This window comes from Heterocephalus glaber, unplaced genomic scaffold (assembly GCF_053883595.1).
Source record: "Heterocephalus glaber isolate CG9 unplaced genomic scaffold, H.glaber_assembly_v1.0 deba00001466, whole genome shotgun sequence".
Lineage (NCBI taxonomy): Eukaryota > Metazoa > Chordata > Mammalia > Rodentia > Bathyergidae > Heterocephalus > Heterocephalus glaber.
In genome coordinates, this window is record NW_028258313.1 from 158,363 (window position 1) to 181,383 (window position 23,021).

Below are 23,021 nucleotides of genomic sequence, written 5' to 3' on the forward strand. Positions count from 1 at the left end.
ACGAGCGACGCCGTGCGGATCCGGATCCGTCCTTCCGGGTCTCGCATGTCCCACTCCGCACCATGCCCTCCGGTGTGGATTTCCCTGGTCACCTGTGACGTCCAGCCTCTTTCTGTGCCCTGTTGGGTGTTTGATGACTTCCTGTAGCAGCATCCTTTCAAGTCCTTTCCCATCTCAAAAACTGAGATTTATTTATGTATTGAGCTATTGGGTTATATGAGTTTTTTTTGGTGGGGGGGTTTGCATATTTTGGAAATTAGCCCCTTCTCTGAGGCATGGTCCCAAACACTTTCTCCTGTGCGGTAAGTTGCCTTTTGGCTGCGTGGTGCCTGCAGTTCATAAGGTAGGATGCACTTACCATTTGTTAAGAGGGCAGATCTCTCCTTAAACTTACCAGAGAAAGCAAAAGCAAAAAGACGGAAAGAGGCACAGAAGGCCGTTGGAAGTGGTGGGTGTGTGCACTACCCGGACCTGGGGATATCGGCAAGAGTGTGTGCACATGTGCACACTCACAGGACTGCGCACATTAACTGTAGCATCCTCACAGGCCCAATTATACCTCACTAGTCCCGGGAAAACAAGAGGGGTCCTTGAAAACATCTTTGACACTTGGAAGGACAAGTGTGCAAGGGGCGACCTCCCTTCGGCACATTTGTAAGCCAAAGGGGACGTGTAGGGTTCTGGTGCTTAAAATATTTTTATTTTTCTTATTTTAACTGTCTAGATTTTTCTCCTCCAAGCACAGAATAGTCTAACACGCCAAAGCGCATGAGGTCAGACATGGGGTACTGGGGCCGGGGGAGCCCAGCTGGCTTAATTATCAGGGAAAATGCAAAGTGCTCTGCTTCCCAGGCTAACCAGGCCGAACTTGCCCAGGCAGGAGGGGAGGAGGAGGGCCCCGCGGGAGGCGTCACCGAGCCGGCTCAGGTCTGCGTGGGCCCGGCTGCCCCCTCCTCTGTGGCCTGGGCCAGCAGCGATGTCCCCCGAGGGCAGCAGGTTCTCAGCTCCGCTTTGCGAGCAGCACAGGCCGGAGCTCGCGCCTGGGGACCGGGAGGAAGCCTGGTCCTCCTCCAGCTCGGTTCCCGCGCGCGGCAGAGGGACACAGCCAGGAGCAGGAGTCGCGATCCCCGCAGGACCCGCCTGGGACTGAGGAGCCCTGGGGACTGAGGGGCTCGTTCCTGAGACGGGGCCTGAGGCCAGGCGCTCCTCCGGGGACCCAGCGGGATCTTGGATGCGACCCGCAGTGTGCTCCGGTCCCCAGGGGTCGGATCGTCCACAGAATGACCTCAAGTCCGAGCCGCTCCCAGGACAGCCGAGCCGCGCAGCCCCAGGAGCTGCAGGGAGGCGCAGGCCCCGGCTCTTCTGGTCCCTGCCGCCCGCGGGCGGAGGCGCCTTATCGGGGCGCCCAGCTGGGCTGCGGCCGGGGCGGGAGGCAGGGGGCCCCGGGCCGCGGGCTTCCTCCCCACAGCCGCCTGGGTGGACGCGGGACAGCGCCGCCGCCCCTCGGAGGCCCCGACCTCCTGCCGCCCTCTCCTTTCCCTCCCGGCCGGGAAGCCCAACCTCCCGGAGGAGGACGCTGCGCGCTTTGACTGCTGCACGGCCAGAGACAGTTTCTGCTGGTTCTGTCTCGTCCTGAGAAGAGGCTCTGTGTGCATCTGGACAGGAACAGTGCGCGGAGGAGCAGGGTGCCCCATCGGCCAGCCGTGCAGCCCCGGGAGGGTCCGAGCATCCTCCTGTCTCGGCCTGCTTTTCCCCAAGCGGGGCGGGCTCGCGCATGCGCGCTCTGGCCCCCGCGCCAGGCCCTCCCCTCAGCGCGCCCGGCCCCGCCTCTGACCCGGGCGGGCTCGGGGCTGCGGGGCACCGCGGCGAACCGAGGCAGCGCCTGAGCGGGTCGGAGACAATGGGCAACGCGCCGCTGCGGGCGCTCTGGTGAGCCCGGGCGGCCGGGAGGGGCGGGCCCAGGGGCGGCCTCGGGGCCGCCTTCCCTTCCCGGGCTCCCGGCCGGCCCGGCGCGTGTGTGCGGCTCACGCGTGCCCCGCTCGGCGCTCTCCTGCAGCCGCAGCTGCCTGCCCGGGCCCGGGCTCCGCTCCCCTGACCTCAGCGCCCGCGGGCCTCTGCAGCAGGAGAGGCGCAGCCGCCCAGCGCCGCGTCCCGCGCCCTCTCCGAGGCGCCTGCACGGGGCGCAGCGCTCCTGAGACCCCAGACCCGGGCACCCGCGGAACCGGGCTCCGAACGCGCGTCTGGTGGCGTGGAGCAGCCGGGGCCGCTGGGACAAATCGGTTGGCCTGGAGCACTGGCTGTCGAGGGGGGTCCTTCCCCTTCTCCCTGTGTTAGAACGGCTCCTGCCGACCCCCGGACGACCCGGGACCGCGCAGACTGCTCCTTCCGCGGATTGCTAGGATTTTTATTAGACCGCGTGCGGTCCCTAGCGAGTGAGCTCACCGTGGGGAGTGGGTGCCTGCAGGCGAGAACGTTACTGGGTAAAAGTCAGCGCGGCAGGAAGACATGCTCTGCCCGGCCCGGGAGTGGGAGTGGGGACCCGTGGCCGGGACTGGGCGACGCGTCACGTGGGGCCTCCGTGGCCGTGGCAGCAGCCCCCTCCCTGCGCTTCCCCGCGCCCCACCTGCTGTCCGGGCTTCTAGGCCAAGCGCTCTCCAGCGCGCGGGAAGCCTGCGGGCCGGGCCGGCGGCCTCTCTCTTAGTTTTTATTTTACATCCGTCCATGTGTGCAGCACATCGCCGCTGCGGTCTGGGTCTGGGTGTCCCTCAAAGGTTGCTGTGGTCGCAGGCTGGATCTGGAGGGTGTGAAGCTGGAAGTGATTCGGGATGCGATGCGGGGCCCAAGGCCCTGGGGTTAAGGGTGTGAGTGCTGTCGCCCTAAGCGGTCTGAAGGAGACCGAAGGACAGCAGAGGCCGGTGACTCCCGCTGCCTCCTGCGCACCGTGCTGTTTCTCCTCTGACGCTCCTTTGCCCTCCCAGCCTGGAGCCAGCTGGTTATGGACTGAAACCTCTGGGAACCGTAAGCTACACAAACCCTTCCCCTTCCCCTTTGGGTGTCCCGGGGCCGGGAGAAAGGTAACAAGACAGTCACCGTCCCGTTCCCGAGGGAGCTGGTGCGCGGACACAGCACTGTCTTCCCTCCTGGTCACCCTCTTCGGTCCTTAGCCCTTCTTATGTGCAAAGGCCTGTCTCCTTGCTTCCTGTTACCTCTCTTGTCCTTTGCTCTTTGTTTATTTACACTCTGGCTTCCCATCTAAGAGAAACCATGTGAGGGCGATGTCGAGGCTTGTGTGTCCGATTTCCCTTCGCATCCTGGTCTCCAGGCGCACGCACGCATCTCCCTGTAAGTGCCCTTCTTTATGGCACAGGAGTACTCCACGGTGTGGGAATACCACATTCTTCATCCTGTCACCTCCCGGAGGGCACACAGGCCTCCTGCTAGCTCTCACAGCCGTGCTGCCGTCCACGCCGGTGTGCATGTGTCACTGTGATAGGATGCCTCACGCCTCCGGAAGAGTCCCAGAAGGGGAGCAGCTGGCCAGGTGATGGTTTGACTCCAAGATGCCAGTTGGGGAGGGGGCTGTGAAGCAGATCAAACACTGCAGAGGCCGCTAGGAAACCTGAGCTTCGTCGTGCTGCTGAGGCTGTGAAGGAAGCAGAGGCTGCTGGGCTGACCCGGGAAGCTGCAGGGACGGGACCCAGGGTCACCGGCCGTGAAAGGAGAGCGCCGAGGCCACTCAGCTGTCAGCCCCCCGCCCCTGGGGCCTGGGAAGGTGCACGTGGGCTCTGGGGAGTGCGGAGCCACTGGCAGCAGAGAGCACCAGAGGAGCCAGGCTGTGGGGAGCGGCACACGCTCTCGGGTATCAGGTACTGGGCAGGGCCTGGCAGGTGAGAGACGCACCGCACGCCCTGGGCCCGGCCCACCTGGGCGGACCGGGCCCAGGGCAGAGCAGACAGGGAGGCCCGGCCACACCTGCCCGGCCACCTGTCACCCACCTTCTTCTTTTCCAGTACTGAGGATTGAACCCAGGGCCTTTGCATTGAGCTGCATGCCCAGCCCATTTATTCTTTATTTCTTGAGACAGGGTCTCCCTAAGTCATTAGGTTGCCCAGGCTGGGCAGGATCTGGCGATCCTCCCGCCTCAGCCTCCAGTTTGCCTGGTTTACAGGCGTGGAGTGTGCTGCCACACCCAGCTGTGTTAGCAGGTGTGCTGCTGAGGACCTGTCCTTGGATTCTGGGGTGAACCCCGTCGGGCTGCGGTGTGTATTGTTTTACTGTGCTTTCAGATTAGTAGCTCACCTTTCACTGGTGACTCTTGTGTCCATTTTCATCAGTGAATTGGACTTGTGATTATTGTTCTGCTTATTTAATTTTGGAATAAAACTATGTTAATTTCAGTAAGTGGCTTTGGCATCATTTTACATTTTTCCACTCTTGGAAATATCTCGTACAAGAGAGGGGGTATTTGTCACTCAAACTTTGGCAAAATTATGTACGGACCTACAGACCTTAACTTTTCTGAGTTACCACGTGTTTGCCGTCTGGCACGGCCATTACACCTGCTGCCGGGTCACAGGTCTGGAAGTCTGCAGCGCCCACTCCGCCTCATCCTCTCGTGGTCCCTTCCCTTCTCCCTCCTTGGACCCGGGCCAGCTGCCGCATCTCACCGGCCTTTCTGACATGTGGTTCTCAACCGCGCTCATTTCTGCCTGCAGTTTGTTTCCCTTCTCTTTCTCAACTCCTGGAGATAAACACTTACTTTGTCATTATTAATCAGTTGTGTTTTCTTTAGCAACTCAATTTCTTCAGAGTTTACTTTATCCTTAACGGAGTCTCACACAGCTTTGATTACTATTTCACTGTTAGTAATATTATGGTTCTTTCTTTAATGTAAAGGATTACAAATCCTCAGACAGGTTTATTTGTGGTTAAATTTTTATTATTGATCTGTAACTTTACTATTGATAGTTGGAAAAATAGTGTACAAATTATTGATTTAAGGAGCTGTTTATTTAAACTTCTATTGTGGAGTTATGACGTCATAAGTTAACATCAAACACATAAAAAAGAGAAAAACAAAGTAAGGAAAAATTCCCATAATCTCAGTACAGTGTCCTGGATAATTTTAACATTGAAATTAGTGTATTTCTACCATGATATACTATAAGCTAAATCATGGTGGCAGTCAACAAAATTTGTAGGCGACCTATTTCTCAGCATTATCTGAATTCCCCTTAATAACAATGAGACTGCATGTATGGTGGAGTTCAGTGTCCAGTTGTGTTCAGTGATATTTTATTGCAGGGGAATTCCAGCCAGGTTCCTACTAAGGTTAGGCATTGTCGAGTCCTGTTTTTGATTTAAAATACCAAAATCCCTCGGATGGGTAAGTCAGTGAATCTCTTATGGCTAAGGAGAATTATGTTATAAAATTCTTTCTTTGTGGATCAGCATAGTAAGGTGTAATCCTGAGAAAGCTGGACTCCAGAGGAGCGAGGAAGATGAGCTGGCCAGGGGTGTTTACGTTACATTTGGGTAGATTCACACTCTACACTGTAAATGGACATTGCATCCAGATTGGCCACGACTGTGACTCTTACACAGAAATCTCCTTCAGAACTCATCCTGCCAGCAGATGGGGTCCACGGAGGTGCCCCAAGAGGATATGGGGACCTTGACTCACCACCACCCCAGGAGCAGGTTCTTAGTTCACGATAGGAAAGAAGTGAGGGACTCATCGGTGAGAGGTGTGGGTAGATTTACTAGGCATAATCCAGGAAGGCCACGCTCGGGAGGAGCATGGGAGCTCCAGGGCAGATGTGCTACACCTGGGTCAGGGCTTTGATGTGGCCTTGGGGGGGGGTCTCAGGATGGTACTCTAGGGTCCACACTGTCAGCGTGCTGTTAGTGGGCTGTGTTACCATGCACACCACTGGCGCGTGCTGGATGTTTCCAGACTTGGTACCTGGTTAAGAGTGCTGTTCCCTTGAAAGTAGAAGTCTGTGGGGCTTTCGATGTATGCAGTGTACTTTGATCATATCCATCCCCCATTGTCTTCCCTTACACCTCCCCCCCGCTCCCCTTTATTCCTTTCCTCTTGTCTAATAATGGTCTCCTTTCTATTTTCTTATGGTTGCTTTTAGATTCCACATATTAGAGATAACATGCAATATTTGTCTTTCCGAATCTGGCTTCTTTAGCTCAACATGATGATCTTCAGATCCATCCATTTTCCTGTGAACAACCCAGTCTTGTGTGTTTTTAATGGCCAAATAATATTCCATCGTGTACTCTGTCTGCTGAGGGGCACATAGGCTGGTTCCATAGCATAGCTACTGTGAACTGTGCTGCAGCGATGCCTGCAGTGTGCTGGCTTTCATTCCTGGGTGTATGCTGAGCAGCGATAGAGCTGGGTCACATGGTAGCTCTAGTTTTTCATTTTCACAGGACCTCCATCTCGATTTCCATAGTGGCTGTACTAATTTGCCTTCCCACCGGTAGTGTGGACAGGTTCTTTTCCCTCATATCTTCCTCAGCATTTATGGTTTTCTGTATTCTTGATGATCAGCTTTCTGACTGGTGGGAAGGAATCTCAACCTCATTCTGGTTTGCACTGCCCTGGTGGATAAAGATGTTGAACACTTTCCATGTATGTATTGGCCACTTGCATTCTTTCCTTTGAGAAGTTCCTGTTCATTTGCCCATTTATTGATTGGGCTACTTGAGGGTTTGGTATTTTTTGAGTTCTTTATACTCCAGATATTAACTCACTGTCGAAAGAGTAGCCGGCAAATATTTTCTCCCACTCTGTAGGGTGTATTTTCACTCTGTTGGCTGTTTGCCTTGCTGTGCAGAAACCTTTTAATTTGATGCAGACCCATTTATTGACCCTTGATTTATTTTCTGTGCTATTAGAGTCCTATTTGGAAAATCTTTGTCTTGTGCTATGGCTTCAATGTTTCCCCATCTTCTAGCAGTTTCAGCGTTTCAGGTGTCACACCTTGGTCTGTGGACCTTTTCGAATTGATTTCTGTACATGGTGAGACACCAGGATCTGGTTCCAGTCTCCTCCAGATGGACAGATGTCCAGTTTCCCAGCACCAGGTTTTAAAGTGCCTGCATGTTTTGGCTCCTTTGTCAAGAATCAGGCGGCAGTAGTTGGGTTTGTTTCTGTGACCTCGGTTCTATGCCACTTGTCTGCGTCTCCCTTTTGTGCCAGTTCCACGCTGTTTTGTTGCTGTGGTTTGTGGTATCGTTTGAAACCAGGTGTTGCGGTGCCTCCAGGCTTGCTCCCTTTGCTTAGGATTGCTTTGGCTATTCTCGTTCTTTTGTGTTTCCTTATGAATTTCAGAATTGTTTTTTCTAGATTTACAAAGAATTGCCATAGTATTTTAATGAGGATTGCATTGAATCCATTTTTTGGTGATATGACATTTAGCAACGTTAATTCTGCCAATCCATGAACAATGGAGGTCTTTCTGTCTCCTAGGGTCTTCAACTTCATTCTCAAGTGTTCAGAAACGTTCACTGTAGAAGTCTTTCACCTCCTTGGGAAAATGGACCAGTAGGTCTTTTTGTTTTGTTTTTGTTTTTTTGGAAGCTATTGTAAATGGGCCTGCTTCCCTAACTTCTTTCTTGGCTATTCCATTATGGCATATAGACAAGTATGTGATTATATATCCTTTAACTTGCTGGATTTGTTTATTGGTTCTTAAAGTCTTTTGGTGGAGTCTGTAAGGTCTTCTAAATACAGGATCTTATCAGCTGCAAACAAAGATAATTTGGATCCTTCTTTCCTCTTTGTATCCCTTTATTTTCCCTCCTTTTCCCTAATCGCTGTAGCTAAACTTCCACAACCATATTGCTGTGATGAGTGGAGATACTTGGCTTGTTCCTGATTTTAGAGGAAATAGTTGCAGATTTTCCCCATTGAGGTTTATTGTAGATGACCTTTACTATTTTGGAGAATGATCCTTTCGTGCCTTGTTTCTTCAGGGCTTTTGTGTCTATAAAGGCAAGTTGAATTTTGTCTACGGCTTTCAAAAAAGTTTTAATGTTTTGAAAAATTGGGGAAGGGGACAAAAATTTCGGAGAGTGGAGTAGAGATCAACGCCGAGGAAATGTCTGCCCTGAGAGCTTCCAGGGAGCAGGAGGGAGGCTCAGAGCCTGAAACCCGGCCCAGGCAGACTCAGACTCCTGCAGAAGCAGCGAGGCCGGATAGCGACAGGAGAGTGAAAGCAGGAGCAGCGGAAGATCCTGCTGCAGAGATTTTGGTTTATATTCACAGTTGAGGTCACATCTGGGTGTCAGGATTAACTATTAGCATGGACTGTAAACCAGGCAAAGCTTAAGACCATTCGGAGAAACGCCGTGGGAATAACTGGCAGAGCAGAGAGCTGGTGCCTGAGGCAGGCTGTGTGTGTCGCTAACCAGGAACACTGGGAGATCTGCCCATCTCATCTCAGACCGTTTCCTGTTCGCTTGGTTGTTATCAGACCATGATAACTGACGGAGATCACGCGGAGGGAGAAGCACAAGCCAGGCCTGCGGGGCGCAGCCACGGTCTGCACGGCAGCGGGGTCTGCACGTGATGCCCCCGGCGGGCCGCAGAGCCCTGGGCAGCGCCTCCCTGGGGCCAGCCGGCTCTGCTCCCTGGGATCTGCGCTGGCCGGGGCTGCCGCACCTTCCCTGGGAGGATCCACCTGTGGGGACCTCGCACCTCTTCTGAAATTCAGGAAGCTTTCACGTCTGAGAATCATAAGCCCCGGCCCCGGGGCCTCAGGGTTTTAAATACAAGGCTGAGAGGCAAAGGTCAGGCCACCGGCTTGGTTGGTTGGACCCTAGAGTCTGAGGCCGCTCTCCGACACGGGCGGGCTCTGCATCTGCGCCGCCTGGGTGCTGGAGGAGCGCAGCCCTGCCCTGAGGAGAGACTTTCTGTTACTTAGCAGCACAGCACGCGTTTGCAGCACACAGCTTCCACCCCGGCGTGGAGTCGGCGCCTGCGCACAGTGCGTCTCCATTCTCTCTTCTCGCCTCCCGGGCTGCATCTCTGACCCCTTCCCCTTGGGGAAAGATCCGTCTCCCTGCTTCCCGTCATCTGTCTTTCATTTTGCTCTTTATTTAAGCTGTGTGTCTGATTCATTCCACATAATTATGGTCTTGGACTAATATCTAGAATATGTAAAGAACTCGAAAAATACAGATTCCCCTAAATAAAAGACCCAATCAAATATGGTCAAGAAAAGATTTTAATGGTTGGGAAACTTAAGCAGGGGGTGAAAATTTTGTAGAGTGGTGAGAATACTTCTTTCTTCCCATCCAGTTGCGTGGGAGCGAATGCAAAGAAGAACGGGAAGGAGAGTCTAGATGTGAAAAGGACACGGTAAGAGAACATTTCCCTCTGAGAGCGACATCCAGACTCCGCCCTGAAAGAGCTCAGCCTGGCGCGGCAGTGCCAGGGCTCCGCGGTGGTTTCCTCTGACTTGGAAGCAGGTTCGATGGCGCCCAGGAGGAACGGCATACATCGTGCCCTGCTGTCCTCTCTTGTTACTGAGCGAGGGTAGCAGTGCGTGGCCAAAGTAAAGGACGCCTGGTTTGGTGGGCTGCTTCCAAGGGCCACCCCTTAATCTGTTCCTCCAGAACAGTCCTTGGGAAAGCTAAGTCTAGCCATGCCTTTTCCTTGCTCAAGACCTTTCTGTCGGTTTCCACTGCATCCAGAATAAGATCCAAGCTCTTCCCCGGCACCCTAATCTCGGGAGGATTGGTTCTTCACACCTCTCCCCCCTGCTCCACACCCATGCCCTCACCAGCCACCCCCAGGCCTCCTGTTCTCAGGCTCTCCAGCCCCACTATTGGGGCCGCAGGACATTGGCACGTGCTGCTCTTTCAGCCCACAGCCCCTTTCCTATGCCTGGGGGATGGTGCCCATCCTGGAGGGCTGCCTGTGCTGCTGTCCTGGGACAGACTCGCCTGCTAGGCCATGTAGGGACTTTGCTTCCACACCAGGGCTTTCTGCTGCTGCACCCTTCTCACATTTGTGCCGGCCTTGGTCTCAACTGCAGCTCCATGGTCATCTTCGGCCTTCACGGACATGAGCTCCAAAGCGCTAACTGTGTCTGTTTAACTTGCCAGGCTCTATCTGATGCCCAACCCTTCCAGAACACTCAGTGGAAAAAGGAGAAAAAAGCGCAAACATGCCGGATGTCTGGACTGAATGGCAGCCCTGCCGCGATGAGCAGGAATGCTCTGCTGCACTTGCTAACCGCGGGCTTCATGTCTGCACTCAGCCCCCTCCTGATCCTTCCACCTCAGGCTCCAGGGCCCCCCCCCCCGCCCTCCCTGGCCCCTCCCCTCCCTTGTTTTTCCCGCTCCTCTTTTCCTTTTGTGATGCTGACGATTGATCCATGGTGCTGATGATTGACCCTGAGCGCCACACTGAGCTATATTCCCGGTCCTTTTTATGACTCACTTTATTTTTTGAGGTAGGGTCTGGCTAAATCACTAATTTTCCCAGACCGGGCTAGACTTTGCACTCATCCTGCCTCAGACCGTGCCGAGTCTGCAGGTGAGGGCTTCCTGCAGCTGCCTCTTGTTCCCCGCAGGTAGAGGTGGCTGGCTGGCTGCTAGATGCTCCGGGAAAGCACTGTGCTGCCCTGGGCTCTGCAGCCCCTTCATGGTGTGCAGCTGGGGAGGAAGCTGCAAAGACCCGAGGATGTTACTGAACCCAGACTTTCTTAGCCTCCAGAGTGGGTTCTGGTTCCTGTCATTTAAATTGGGCTTTTAATTTAGCATTTAAATTAGATAATTAATTAGCCACGAACTTGGAGTTGAATCGGGTTTTCGTGAGATCTGGGTTGGAGGCACAGCTCCACGCTGAGCACCTGCCTGGCAGGTGTGACCTTTGGTTCCACCCCCAGAACCACAAATAAATAAGCAAATAACCAGAAACAAGTGGGGTCTGCATTAGCAGTTATTCTCAAATTTCTTGCTGAAGAACGGAAGTGTTAACATCTTCACATACCAGAAAGTCTCCATGAGAAGCAGACAGTGCTGAACAGGAACCTGTCTCCGGGGAGATGTAAGCCAGGCTCGAGGCCCCGACCAGGCCAGAGCAGGTCTGCCTCCCCCACTGCCCCGTCAGACTCAGCTTCCTTCCCGGCCCATCGCACTGGGTGGTGCTGTTTGAGGAAAGACACATCTTCTATATCGCCTGAGCCAATTTTTGTTTCTTTATTTTTTACCAGAGCATTGTTCTTTCGATTCATAACTTAACAGGCCAGTGGGACTCTTTCAACTTGTTTAACTTTTAAGTGTAGATCTGCAGCTTTGTATGCGGTGAAGTTCGTCCTCGCATGTGCCTGGTTTACAAGTGCAGAAAATGTCCCACGTCACGGAGCTGCAGCCTCGAGATAGGCACAGATTCCATCACCCAGCCTCGATAACGGATCTCATTTCTCTTTTCCCTTTTGTCAGATGCCATAAGATGATTGCTTTATCTTCAGCGAAATCATATTTTCACTCTCTTCAGTTTTGTCTTGTTCCTCTTGTAGGTTTTGAATGCAGGCTCTTTTCTGTGCAGTTTCCTGTGTGGGGACAGGACCACCTAAGAGCAGCAGCTTTCCTCTAATGACTACTTTATTCATGTGTGCCCAGCTCTCATCCCCGCCTGGGACGTAAAGATGCTGCCCTGATGGCCGGAGAGAGTGGGCTGCGGCCCTGGCTGGCAGAGGGAGGAGGCAGGAGCAGGTGGGGAGGGTGGGTGACCTCAGCTGGACCGGAGGGCGGAAGGGCAGTGGGAAGGCCCAGCCGGCAGGAGGTGGGAGACACTGGCGGAAGCTAGAGAACGGCGGGTGGTTGCCACAGTGGGGTCGTGGTTAGGCCCCACGGGCTGCCCTTTTGTTCTAGGAGCCTAATTTTTTGAGTTTCGTGTTAGTCCCCATCTGCAGTTCATGGTGAGTGCTCTCCTCGTGGGGAGCGTGCAGTGTGCATTGCATGCTCGGTTGTTTTCACTGCCACACCCCTCCTCCACGTCCCCTTTCCCTGCTGAACGACTGCTCCCTGCTCCCTAGTATCTATCCTTTATTTTGCCCTTAATTGCTTATACTTTGGGGTTCAATGTAAGAGAAACCATGCATTCAAGCTGTGTGTCTGACTTACTTCACAAAACATTATCAGGATCATAATTTTGAAATGTACTCATTAAAGAAACTCCATTAATCACATTTCCGATATTTCCCGTCCTCGTGTTTTTCCTTCTGACTGAGACAAATTCAGCCCCTGTTCTTCCATTAACTTTCCCATTTTCTCTTGCGTTGCTCTGTCTGGATCCCAGGTACTTTGGTGCCATCGCTGCCCACACAGCTGGTTTCCTCCCTCTCCTGCAGCCCTGAGAAGCAGGGAGGGCTTCCGCTCAGGGCCTGGCCTGCAGTGCGAGTGGCCCGGGCAGTCCTGCTGCCCTCTCGATGCTGCAGGGTGGAAGGAGCTCTCCTGTGGCCTCCTCTGGTCCAGCACCCACTCTCTGCACACCTGAGTTTCCCAGGGCGCCACAGCCAGGGCCAGGGCCTGGTGCTCTGCAGCAGAAACTTTCCTTCTCCAGCTCCAACGCGGGAGTCTGGGGTTGGAGTGAGCAGCGGAGTCCTCCGAGCTGCCTTGGCCTGCAGACTGCTGCTGCTTCCTCTTCATTCGTCTCCTCCTTCTGTCTGTGTCCCTCCCTGCTCCTAACAGGCACACAGGTCAGGAGGACTGAGTCCTCTCCCAGCCCTGTTTTGACTTCTTTACCTCTGCAAAGCCCCATCTCCTTCCACGGCTGCATTGTGAGGTCTTGGGAGGAAGACTTCCTTCTTCACCTGAATTTCAAGTGGGCACAATTTAATTCAAAACACAAGCCAAGAAAGCCCAGGGCAACTCCTGGGAATTCTGGAATTGCTGCCACTGCCTGGAAGTGATCCCTGGCTTCAGGATGCAGCCTGGCCCTGCTGTGTTGGGTCAGAGGGGACCAGAGCAGGTGTGATGACCGCAGAGCAGGCTCGGACTTCGGCCGACTCTGAGGGCTGAGCGCTGAGCCACGTCCTCCACTTGTGTGCAGCACAGCTTTGCGTGCCCCAGAGTGCAGATGTGGGTGTGCAGCATCTGTCTGTTTCCTCCCAGGGAGCTCAGCGGTTTGCACCTCTGAGGACCACACTTTGAGCTTGCTCTCTGGGGCTCCTGGGTCGGGCTTCTCTCCTGAGGCTGCAAATGCAGCCCATTCTCAGGTGCAGGTCCTGGGCCGACTGAGATGCCCTTCAGCGAGGCTTGGTTTTATCTTTTCCTCACTGATGTGCTAGGAGTCATCATTTATTTTGTCCCCTCCAGAATCCTAACACTTTACTTTTTCTATGTCTTTATCTTTAAAAATTGCAGAATTTAGAGGTGTAAGTAATAGTAAAAATTGTGCAGTGTGGTGTTGTGATGTATGAGTATGTTGTGACACGATTGCTAGACTCGAGCTCATTAACCAGTAGAAATGTCCTCCGTACTCGCTGCAGGTCCACTGTGTGAGCGAATCTCAAGTGCACAATGCACTCTGTTCAGCTGCAGCCCCTGTACCTCAGCAACCCACACAGTTTCCTTTTCTTCCCTGTGAAATCAACTTTCAGATTCACTCTTTACTTCACCCCTTTTTCTCTTTATTTCCTTGAATGCTTTCATTTGTTTGGTTTTCATTCCTAGGCAAAGAAGTTATGTGTGCATTAGCCTTTATTTTTCAAAATTATTGTCCTTTCTCTGACCATTCTAGCCCATTGTTTTCTGTTATTTAATTTTCACTGCAATGATGCTTAAACATCACTCTTTGATTTTAGAGGAATTCACTTTATTAACTGAAGCTTTCGATGTTGCTCCAATTTCTCTGAAGATTTCACGACTGTCTTCCATTGTTTCACTGATTTAGGCCAGCCCATTTTTCTCCTCCTCCTCTTATTATTATTATTATTAATTATTATTGAAAGATATTATTTATCTCCTCGATAAATTGTTTTTGATTTGTTTGTTTATTTGTGTTATCCAGCTCACCCTTGTAACTTTCACAGAACAAGGACCATTTGTGTATAAAACTGTACGTGTGCAGTGTGCATGTGTGTACATGTATGTGGGTGTGTGTACGTGTGTTTGCGTGTGTGTTGTGTCTTGGGCGGGTGCAGAGGAGAAAACATTTCCTTCCTTCTGCCTGCCCCTCTCTGTGCCCTGCAGTGGGGGCAGTCGCTGTCCTTTGCACCTTCTGTCGCTCGCGTGTCCCCTATGTTTAGCAGAGCTCTGTGCTTGCACCCCTTGCCCCTCCTTCCCGCTGGGAATGCGCCCCTCTCCGTTCCTGTCACCACCTCCCTGCACTTCTTAGTGTCGACCGTGAAGACAGCGCAGGACTCTGGGTCTCCAGGGACCGTGAAGCTTCTGCTCTCTTCTGAACAGCAGGGAGCACAGGACTCCCCCACCCACCCCCCACCCCCGGACTGCCGGAAGTGCCCTCAGGCTGTGTGAGAGGTCGGGTCAGGTCGGACCGGGGTAGCAGTTCCTGAGCTCCGCCCCTGGAGCTGGTTCCCACTCCTCCCTGCCTGGCTTTCCTGGGTTGTTCAGAAAGTGCCGAGGAGAGGGCCGAGTGTGCCCACCCTGGCCTTGTCCCTCTAACCCTGACGTGGAGAAGAGCAGCCCGATGCTTCCCTGAAGTCCATTTTCAGGTTCAGAGAACCAAGGAACCTCACGCTACCATCTGTCTCTTTCTTTGCAGGCAGGAAATGACCACATCTGAAGAAGAACTTCAAGGTCAAGGTAAGAAAAGTAAGTCCTTGCTTCCTAAGGTTCTCCACACCAGGGCAGTGTGAATTTAATGCCCCAATTATCGGTCCTTCTCTTGACAGGTTTGTAAAAAGACCGGGAAACATGTGGTTTGTGATCTTCACTGTCCCATAAAACTGGTCACATTACTTTTGTATTACAGTAATATTTTATATGATTTATTTTGGACAACATTCAGTACATTTATGGGGAGCAAATGAACCCAACTCCTGCTAGCTTTGCTGAGGTATAAAGGGCCACTTTGAATATTAGCTGATGGTAGGAAGAGGGTTTTTCCCTTTCGTGCTCTTTCCCCTTCTCCCTGGGCACCGCAGCAGTAATTACAAAATTCCTCCAAATGGGCAAGGAAGATGGCACCCCTTGTTCCCTGGGGAAGGTTTCTTCCTTCCTTGCTAGGTTTTTGCAGTACAGTTAGCAAATACAAATCATATGTGAGCAAATTCCATAGGCTACACAATAGAGTTATGTCACCAGATAGCATCGCAGCCCCAAGTGGAATAATGTATTTAGAAGTAATCGTGGTGCCCCACAGATAAAGTAGTCATGGGACATAGTGATTTCAGCTCTGTGGATCCCTACGTGGTCACACTGCGCTGTGGAGTAAAATGCACTTCTGTGGATGATATTTAAAAATGTAAAGTGCACTTCTCAGTGCTAACTGCTGACTTCCGACCTTCAGGTCAGTGTCCACCTCAATGTCACTGCCCTGTCTTTTGCTGTTGTCAGCTTTGCTCACCATTTTCCTGCTGGAAGTTTCTCCTTCCTCTGTCAGACAGTCGCCTTGCTCTCCAGTTTCTGACTCCTGAGTGCCGGCCTCTACTCCCTGGCACTGATATTCCCCCGTGGAATCTGAGGTCATGGCGCTCCTTAGAGAGCTGTCCTACCTATGTTTTGGAAGGTTTGAATGTGATTGATCATTCCTCTGCTGATCTTCAGTAGAGATTCGGGGTGAGCCCGTCCAGCAGGATGGCATTTATTGTGAAGAAGACTTTTTATGTACACAGGAAACACTTTTGTAGTGGTGGACTATGCCTAATCTCTCTTTCATTTGGTCAACTTTACATTTTTTGTTAAATTTTTCCTCCAATTAAAATTTGAAATCTCTAAGCTCAGAAGTGTTCATCATACCTTCTTTTTATTTTTAACATATGGTGTTCTGGAAAATCATGTAAAGAAATGCAGGGAGACACAGAATTCGGGTAAAATAATAAAAGATTTACTTGCACGCAGGCAGGACCACCAGAAACTGGTCTGGTCAGTGTCCACGCCGCTTGTTGTTCAGTGTCTCCTTTCTATATCCTTTTTGGCCATTTTCTCATTCCTGGTGGTCTTTGATGTGTAAATACAATTCCACTTCCTATTTACAAGCAGTTCCTGTTCATGATAACAGTCACAGACCCATGATAAGCACAGGACAGTTAAAACACCTACATTGTAAATTTACCCAGGCATTGCAACCTTGTTTTTCTAGGTTAAAATGTTATCTATTATGAAACTACAGATTAAAGAGTCAGATAACCATCACCTTAAACATCAAGAGTTATGGGAAAAGCAAACCTTAAAGGAATACATTACTTATTTTGCTTCTACAACTACCTTAATATTCAATTACTAAGTTATCTAAAACTTTTCCCTATCAGTGGTACTCGGGATCAGACCCAGAGTTGTTATTTTTTATTTTGAGACAGGATCTCAATAAATTGCCCAAGACAACCTCAAACTGGTGACCCTCCAGCCTCAGCCTCCCCGTAGCTTGAACTGTAGGTGTGCGCCACCATCCCCAGCACTTCTTCTGTACTGGACTTTGCAGGATCCATCACGACACCTTTCTCACGCCTCACATTGTTTCTGTGAGCCTGTGTGCACACGTGTTTTCCATTTACTGTTTTATTGGTTACTTGTTGTTTTGATGATGGTGATGGAGCCCAGAGGTGCCCTCGCCATGCAGGGGCAGAGACCTGTGTGTAAAGGAGTCGCATGTTGGATGTTTGCCAAGTGGCTTTAGTCACTGAAGGGACCTTGGGTGCAATAATTAATGCAGCTCAAGTGGCCGTCTAGGGAAATCTGTGAGTGTCTTAGCCCCAGCCGTCCTTAACCCGGTCTAAAAAAGGAAATTAGAAGAGGATGCAACCAAAATCATCACCTTGAGCATCAACTAAATAATTTCCTGACTTCTGCAGGACATGTGTTGCTTTTCTTTCATGATTTCCCATTTTCTTTGGGCCACCCCAGCAGCCCAGAGCAGAACCAGTGTGGTGCTGTCCTCAGCTGGTCAGGGCATCTGTTCCTCTCATGCCTCCTCGTCCTGGTGAAATTCACAATGTCCGTGCCAACCTATGCAGCCCAGAATGGGAAACTTCCCAACATTTGCCTTGATAGTGGGTAAGACCAGAGCAGATGTTTTCTGGGTAGTTTGCTTGGTCCTGGCTCAGTCCTTGACCCACATGTTGGCTGTGCCTGCTTCCTGCTGCCTGCTCTGTGCTCTGGAAGCTGCCGGGCCACAAGCCAGGTCCAATGTCCTTCCTCTGTCTTTGGGGATCTTTGGAGCCATGGTCTGGGTGACCACTTTCCTCCGGGTGCCCAAGGTAAATGTCAGTGGGCCTTTGCTGGGTGTGCTTTGGGTCACTTGGGTCCTGTGTTTAATGTTAATGACATCTGCTCAAACTCTGCATCAGTCAGGGGCTGTGACCTAGTCCAGTCCTCATATCCTTAGGTTTATTCCCATAAGCAATTCCTGGCACCAGCTTTTCTGGTTTAGTCACAATTGTGTTGAGTTCCAGAAAAGCCATCACAGTGCTAATGCCTTACAAATCATAATAGGTTTTTTAGTTGATCTTACAAAGTTCAATTTGCATTTCAGAAAACTGTGTATTTCATGGGCTGGGAGAAAGGTTTTCTTGGCCATTTTAACAGGCTGCTTTAGTGTATTGCCTTTAACCTTCCTATGCTCCTGCATGTTTTGATGATTTCTGCTTTTGCACATAAGAAATACAAGTGTGGTAGGCAGAACAAAGCCAGCAACAGATATCCAGGTTTGGTTTGTATCTGGCTTCTGTGGATTTGGCTTATGCACTGACACAAGGCACTTTACAGATACGATGGAGTTAATTAAGGATCTTTGGGAGGGGAGATCTGCCACGTGAGCAACAGCAGTGATCTTGGTCCTTAAAAGGTGGGAAGGGGATGAAGAAGGGGAAACATCAGAGCGATGCCCCTCAAGGACTCCCCAGGCTGCTGGAGTCTCAAGGCTGGCCTTGCAGGCAGAGCTGCTGTGAACTGGAGCTGATGGAAGCTCTGCTTGCTGGGGAGCCTAGAGCTGGGGCCCAGGTCCTCCAGGCAGTGGGTGGTGCTGACTCACCTTGGGTGGAGCCAAGGCACTGGAACAAATCTCTATGGACCCTTAGTTCTCACTCAGTCTTGGGCTGGGTCCAGGAAGCTCTTTAGTACAAGGAAGAAGCAGAAGAGTTTTACCAATTTCCATGGACCTGGAGGTGTTCAGAGCGAGACTCGAGGTGCTTTCCACCCACACTGCAGGGCACAGGACACAGGGCTCTCCAGGGGAGTGGAGGGGCTCTGGAGCATTGCTGGTCCCCACTTAGCACAGGAACAACAGCCTCCCACAAGAGCCTTGTCACCTCCTAAAGGGAGGGAGAGTCAGGTGCACAGTTCTGCTTCTTCACTCCTACCAGTGTGGCCTATTTCCACAGGGCAGGGCATGCCTGGGACCCTTCAAAACTGTTTCACAATTCTAATCTCCAGAGCTCTAGACTACTAAATTTGAATTTTAAGCCACTGGGCTTCTGGAATAGTGACCAAGAATACAGATAGGGTGACAGCAATGCCAGTGGGGACGTTTCCCCCGGGCCACTCCTGAGATGTTCCCCACCCTTCCAGAGCTCTTAGCTCCTTCAGCTGTGACCTTGAGCCCCGATTCCAGTGACACAGGGGCAGGGAGACTTCAGTCCTGTGATGGGGACGCATCTCCCTGAGTGCCCAGGACACTCCGGATCCCTCAGTAACGAGTCCTGCCACTGAGTCTGCCCTGCTTGGCTTGGTCTGGCAGATGCTGATTACTGAACGGGGTGGATATTCCCTTTCTGCACTAGAATCTCTGGAGCACACCTGGCCCTGTATCTCCTTCTGGTCTCTGTAGACCCATGGCTCCCTGGTTAGGCACCGTTCCTGGCTTCCCTTTGACGCATGACTTCCGCAGGGTTCAAGGGCAAAGCTCAGCCTCCAGGGATGGAAGGGGACTGGGTTGGGGGGGAGACGTGTCAGAAGATGGGGTTCAGAGAACTGAAGTCCCCAGTACTTATGTCGCAAAAACATTACCTATGGCTACACTTATAAAGATGTATAATACGGACATATGTAGCGTCCCATTTTGGAAATCAGTTGTAGGTTTCAGGGTCAGGCACTTTCTATCTTTTAAGTAGGGATGGTGGTCACATTTAGTATTCTGTGACTTCCGTACTTCTAGCTTGTTTATTAACAAAGTGTTAGTAGTAGACTTCATATTATTATGCAGACGCATTGCTTCAGGGTTCACAGATAGAGCCGCCCTGCATCTGCATATTTGTGTTTAGAGGGAAATGATCTTGTTATTTTTGTTCCTATTCTATAATGATCGTCCATCTTTAGAATTGTAGAATTTTCCTGGGATAGTTTTATAGAATTCCTCTCTTATACTTACACTCTGATCAGGCATCATCCATGGCTCTCTTCCTTGCTACAACGTGTGTGGACAGGGTTTTACCACCGATACAGAAGCCTGCACGGTGCTTGCCACTCCCGCCAGCACAGGGCCCAGCGTGTGTTCTGTCCCACTCTGGAATAATCCCGGGTCCAGACAGCCGCCTCCTTGGGGTTCTGTCAGCATGCTCTGTCCTCCATCCTTTCCCAACCCGCAGTTGAAAAGTCTCACATTCTTTTCCTTTTATTTTTTGTCCTCCAGGTAAAGAATTTCCATGCTCTTCTAATCAGGTAACTGAAAGTCAACAAAATAAAGGAAAACAAAAACCAAATTACCTTTCTTTACATTTTTCTCAGGAATGTCAAAATACAGATGGTTTTATTTAAGAGTAACTTCTATCTTCCTATACTTGCAACTTCTAAGTACACTTTGAGAAATCCTTCATATTTTAAGTAATTTATTTTATATTCTAATGCAAAAATGGAAGGGAATAAAAATTCCAAAGTATTACAGTGATCTAATGATTAGAAGGTTATTGCTGCTGTAGTTCCAATTCTTCTGATGTATATTATTTAGTTTTCAAAGCTATTATGACAAAAACAGGCAAAATCAAATAAAACTACAATTAAATCTGAACACCAAAAACATTAATTCTTTTCGCTTTGCACATTGCCTGCCAATGTGTATTCCTAGGAATTAGCATTCACATTTACAAACAGGATAGAAGTCAGTAACACACGGAAGCCCCTTCTCTTTGTGAAACTACCTCATGAGGGTCTTGTGGATTTAATTAGTATACATTGTTTTATTTTTTCTTTTCTTCACTATGTGTAGTGGAAAGTGTGTGAAACCCTAACTGTTAGTGTTAGTATTTTGTGTTAGAAGTCCCTTGTTCTGCGACTTGGTCGGTTCCATTTCGAGGTCCAGCTGTTGTATGCATTGCAGCTGGATTTGTGGAACCTGCAGCAGGTGCCTGCTGCTGCCTGTTCTCTGGCTGCCCGCCCGGAGGTGGCAGGGAGCAGGCTGAGGAGCGGCCTGGGGCCTGGGCGGGCTCCTGAGCCGGACGTGGCCCTGGTGAGCAGGGACCCTGAGCTCGAATCTGCCCCGGGCCCTGGCTGTGATTTCTCTTCTCCGTGCCTGGCAGGACGAGAGCAGCAGCGGCTTTGAGGATGTGTGCTATACCGTCATTGACCACACTGCCCGCTGCCGGCCGTCCCTGAACTCCAAGGACCACAGCTATGAGAACCTGGACGCCGCCAGGAGGGGAGGCGGGTTCCGCAGGGAGGCGCTGGAGACGGAGTACGCCCTGCTCAGGACCTCGGGGGTCGGCTCCTCTTCCTACTCGCCTGAGCCAGACTACGAGCTTGTGCTCCCGCGCTGACCCGAAGGCCGCGGCCACCTGCCGGCCCGGAGGTGCAGGAGAGGGTCCTCACTCGAGCTGGCCTGGCCCTCGCTCTGCCCCCGTGCGCTCCCTGTGGCTTCGCTGTGGTCTGGGGAGGGCACAGACGCGGACTTGGTGGCTATGGGCTCTGGGCTGCTCTGTAAATGCTGAGGGTCTGAGCTGCTGAGGACTTCCCCGGGCCAGAAGGACGCGCAGGTCCAGCTTCCCCGTCGGCCTCTCAAATTCAGACGCCAGCATCTCCTGTCCAGGACGCGCTTCCTTTCTGAAGTCTAATAAACTGTAAAAGTATAAGGCCAGGGACCAGACTCTGCTGCCCTGTTGATTAATTTGTCTTTTGTGTGGACTGGAGAATCTTATTTTGTGGTCAAAGTTCAAGAATCCATGTTTTTAGCATTGTCCTTTCTGAGAGGAGGCACTGAATGTGTCACGGGGAGGAAAGGAAACCCCGCCCACCCTCACCTTTCCTGTCTAGTAGTTAACTGGAGGATTCTGTTCAGATTAGCAGAAAATGAAAAACAGAACAAACTTGTACATGCAGCTTGGTTCACAGTGTAGCGTTGATTGAACTTGTGATTAGATACCTCTTCTGAAGGAAGAGTGTCTGCTTGTAAAATTCCAGAAATCTGGTGACTAATCCATCTATTTTTACTGTCCCAATGAATTTTTAAGTTATATTTGAACTTCCTAGGAAATAAGTACCCAAAGGCCTTAACAGTCAAAGCATTTGTGATGTGTTTCTGTGTAGTGATGAGGATCCGTCAATAATATAAATAAATTTGAACCTTAGGTAACGCAATTGCGGTGTGCAAGTGTTGACTCTTCTGTTGCCTCCAAGTTTTAGCAAATTCCTGTGCTTCCCATGGTGCAGTGGGTGTGGGGAAAACTTAACAGAAATCCTGTAGCTCTAGGAAAGCCATCCTGCCAGAACTCGGCCGGCCCCAGGGCGGGGACAAGCTGACGGTTCTGCACCTTGTGGTTGTCTGTGATGTCTGACAGTGGGGCACGTGAGATGTAGGCTGGGCCAACTGGCGGGCTGTGGCCGGCGCGCTGGAAGCTGGTGTTGGGTGGCATGGGAGGAGGACTGGGGACCCCTCTGCTGGCAGGGCACAGATGTGAGGGTGCCAGGTAGCGTGACATGAGTGCTAGTGGGTGGCATCTCCCTCCCTGCGCCGTCCTCACAGGGTGGATCTGAGCAGTGCAGCCGAGGTGGGGTGGGGGCCCAGGGGCTTCTCTGCTCCATGGCTGACCTGGCAGTGGCTGCTGCTGAGGCCTGTCCTCAGGAGTGGATGCAGACACGGAGCCCCAGGTTCCACCTTGCCCAGGGAGCAGCGAGCCACCAGGGCAGGGACCGTGGGCAGGGTCCACTGACAGTGGTGCCTTCCCTGCACACTGTACCTACCACAGAAGCCCCGCAAACCCAGACAGCCTCACCCCCCTCTGGTCTGCCCAGCTCCACTGCTCAGCCAGAACTCGCTGCACAGCCAGTGAGGGTGCCGAGGGCCCTGCGCTCGGAGCTCCCTGCTGGCCCCAGCGTCCTGAGGCAGTGGACTCTGTGAGGCTCCACCTCGGCGCAGGGGAGGGAGGAAATCTTCCCAGGGTTGAGATGGGCTCCTAAGGTGAAACAGAAGCTCTGGATTTTGGTCCAATCTATGGGATTCTCAGGGAGAAAAGATTGACCAGCCCGGGCAGGAGGCGAAGGCTGTCAGGGGAGCGGCCCCCACATGGTTGCTTCTGGGACTCACATACACTGAGAGGAGTTTTCTATGTCCTGTCCCAGTCCTGGACCTCTGCAGGCCTGCAGGACAAGGGACACAAGGCTGAGTGCAGTCAGTTGGCTTTCTTTTACTCAACATAAAGTTTTTAGGACATATCTCCATCGTGTGACTTACTCATTTCTCTGCTTACCAAACTACTGCATGAATATAAATTTGTTAATCCATTCTTTGTTGACAGAGGTGTGAGCTACGGATGGAGACCACCCTGAGCAAGCTGAAAATTCATAAACTGGCTTTTTACATTAAACGTCTGAGTCTGCCTGTTGGCCCACGACGTCTTCTCTGAAGAGCCGGAGTTGGTGTGTGGGAACAGAACAACTCCCAC

The 23,021-nt window shown here is 51.7% G+C and overlaps 1 protein-coding gene across 2 annotated transcripts; it reads left to right on the forward strand.

Annotated features, from left to right (window-relative positions):
* The first annotated feature begins 1,781 nt into the window (after window positions 1-1,781).
* Window positions 1,782-21,717, forward strand: Gcsaml (germinal center associated signaling and motility like). 2 transcript variants are annotated; one of them, XM_087181022.1, is made up of 5 exons: window positions 1,782-1,929; window positions 9,323-9,382; window positions 14,759-14,808; window positions 19,781-19,809; window positions 20,664-21,717. In XM_087181022.1, the coding sequence occupies exons 1-5, from the start codon at window positions 1,901-1,903 to the stop codon at window positions 20,898-20,900; spliced, it is 405 nt and encodes a 134-aa protein (XP_087037148.1). In that variant the 5' UTR covers window positions 1,782-1,900; the 3' UTR covers window positions 20,901-21,717. The 2 variants fall into 2 exon arrangements, with proteins under 2 accessions (XP_087037148.1, XP_004841986.2); XM_004841929.3 differs by having other exon boundaries at window positions 1,789-1,929; window positions 14,759-14,799.
* The last annotated feature ends 1,304 nt before the right edge of the window (window positions 21,718-23,021 follow it).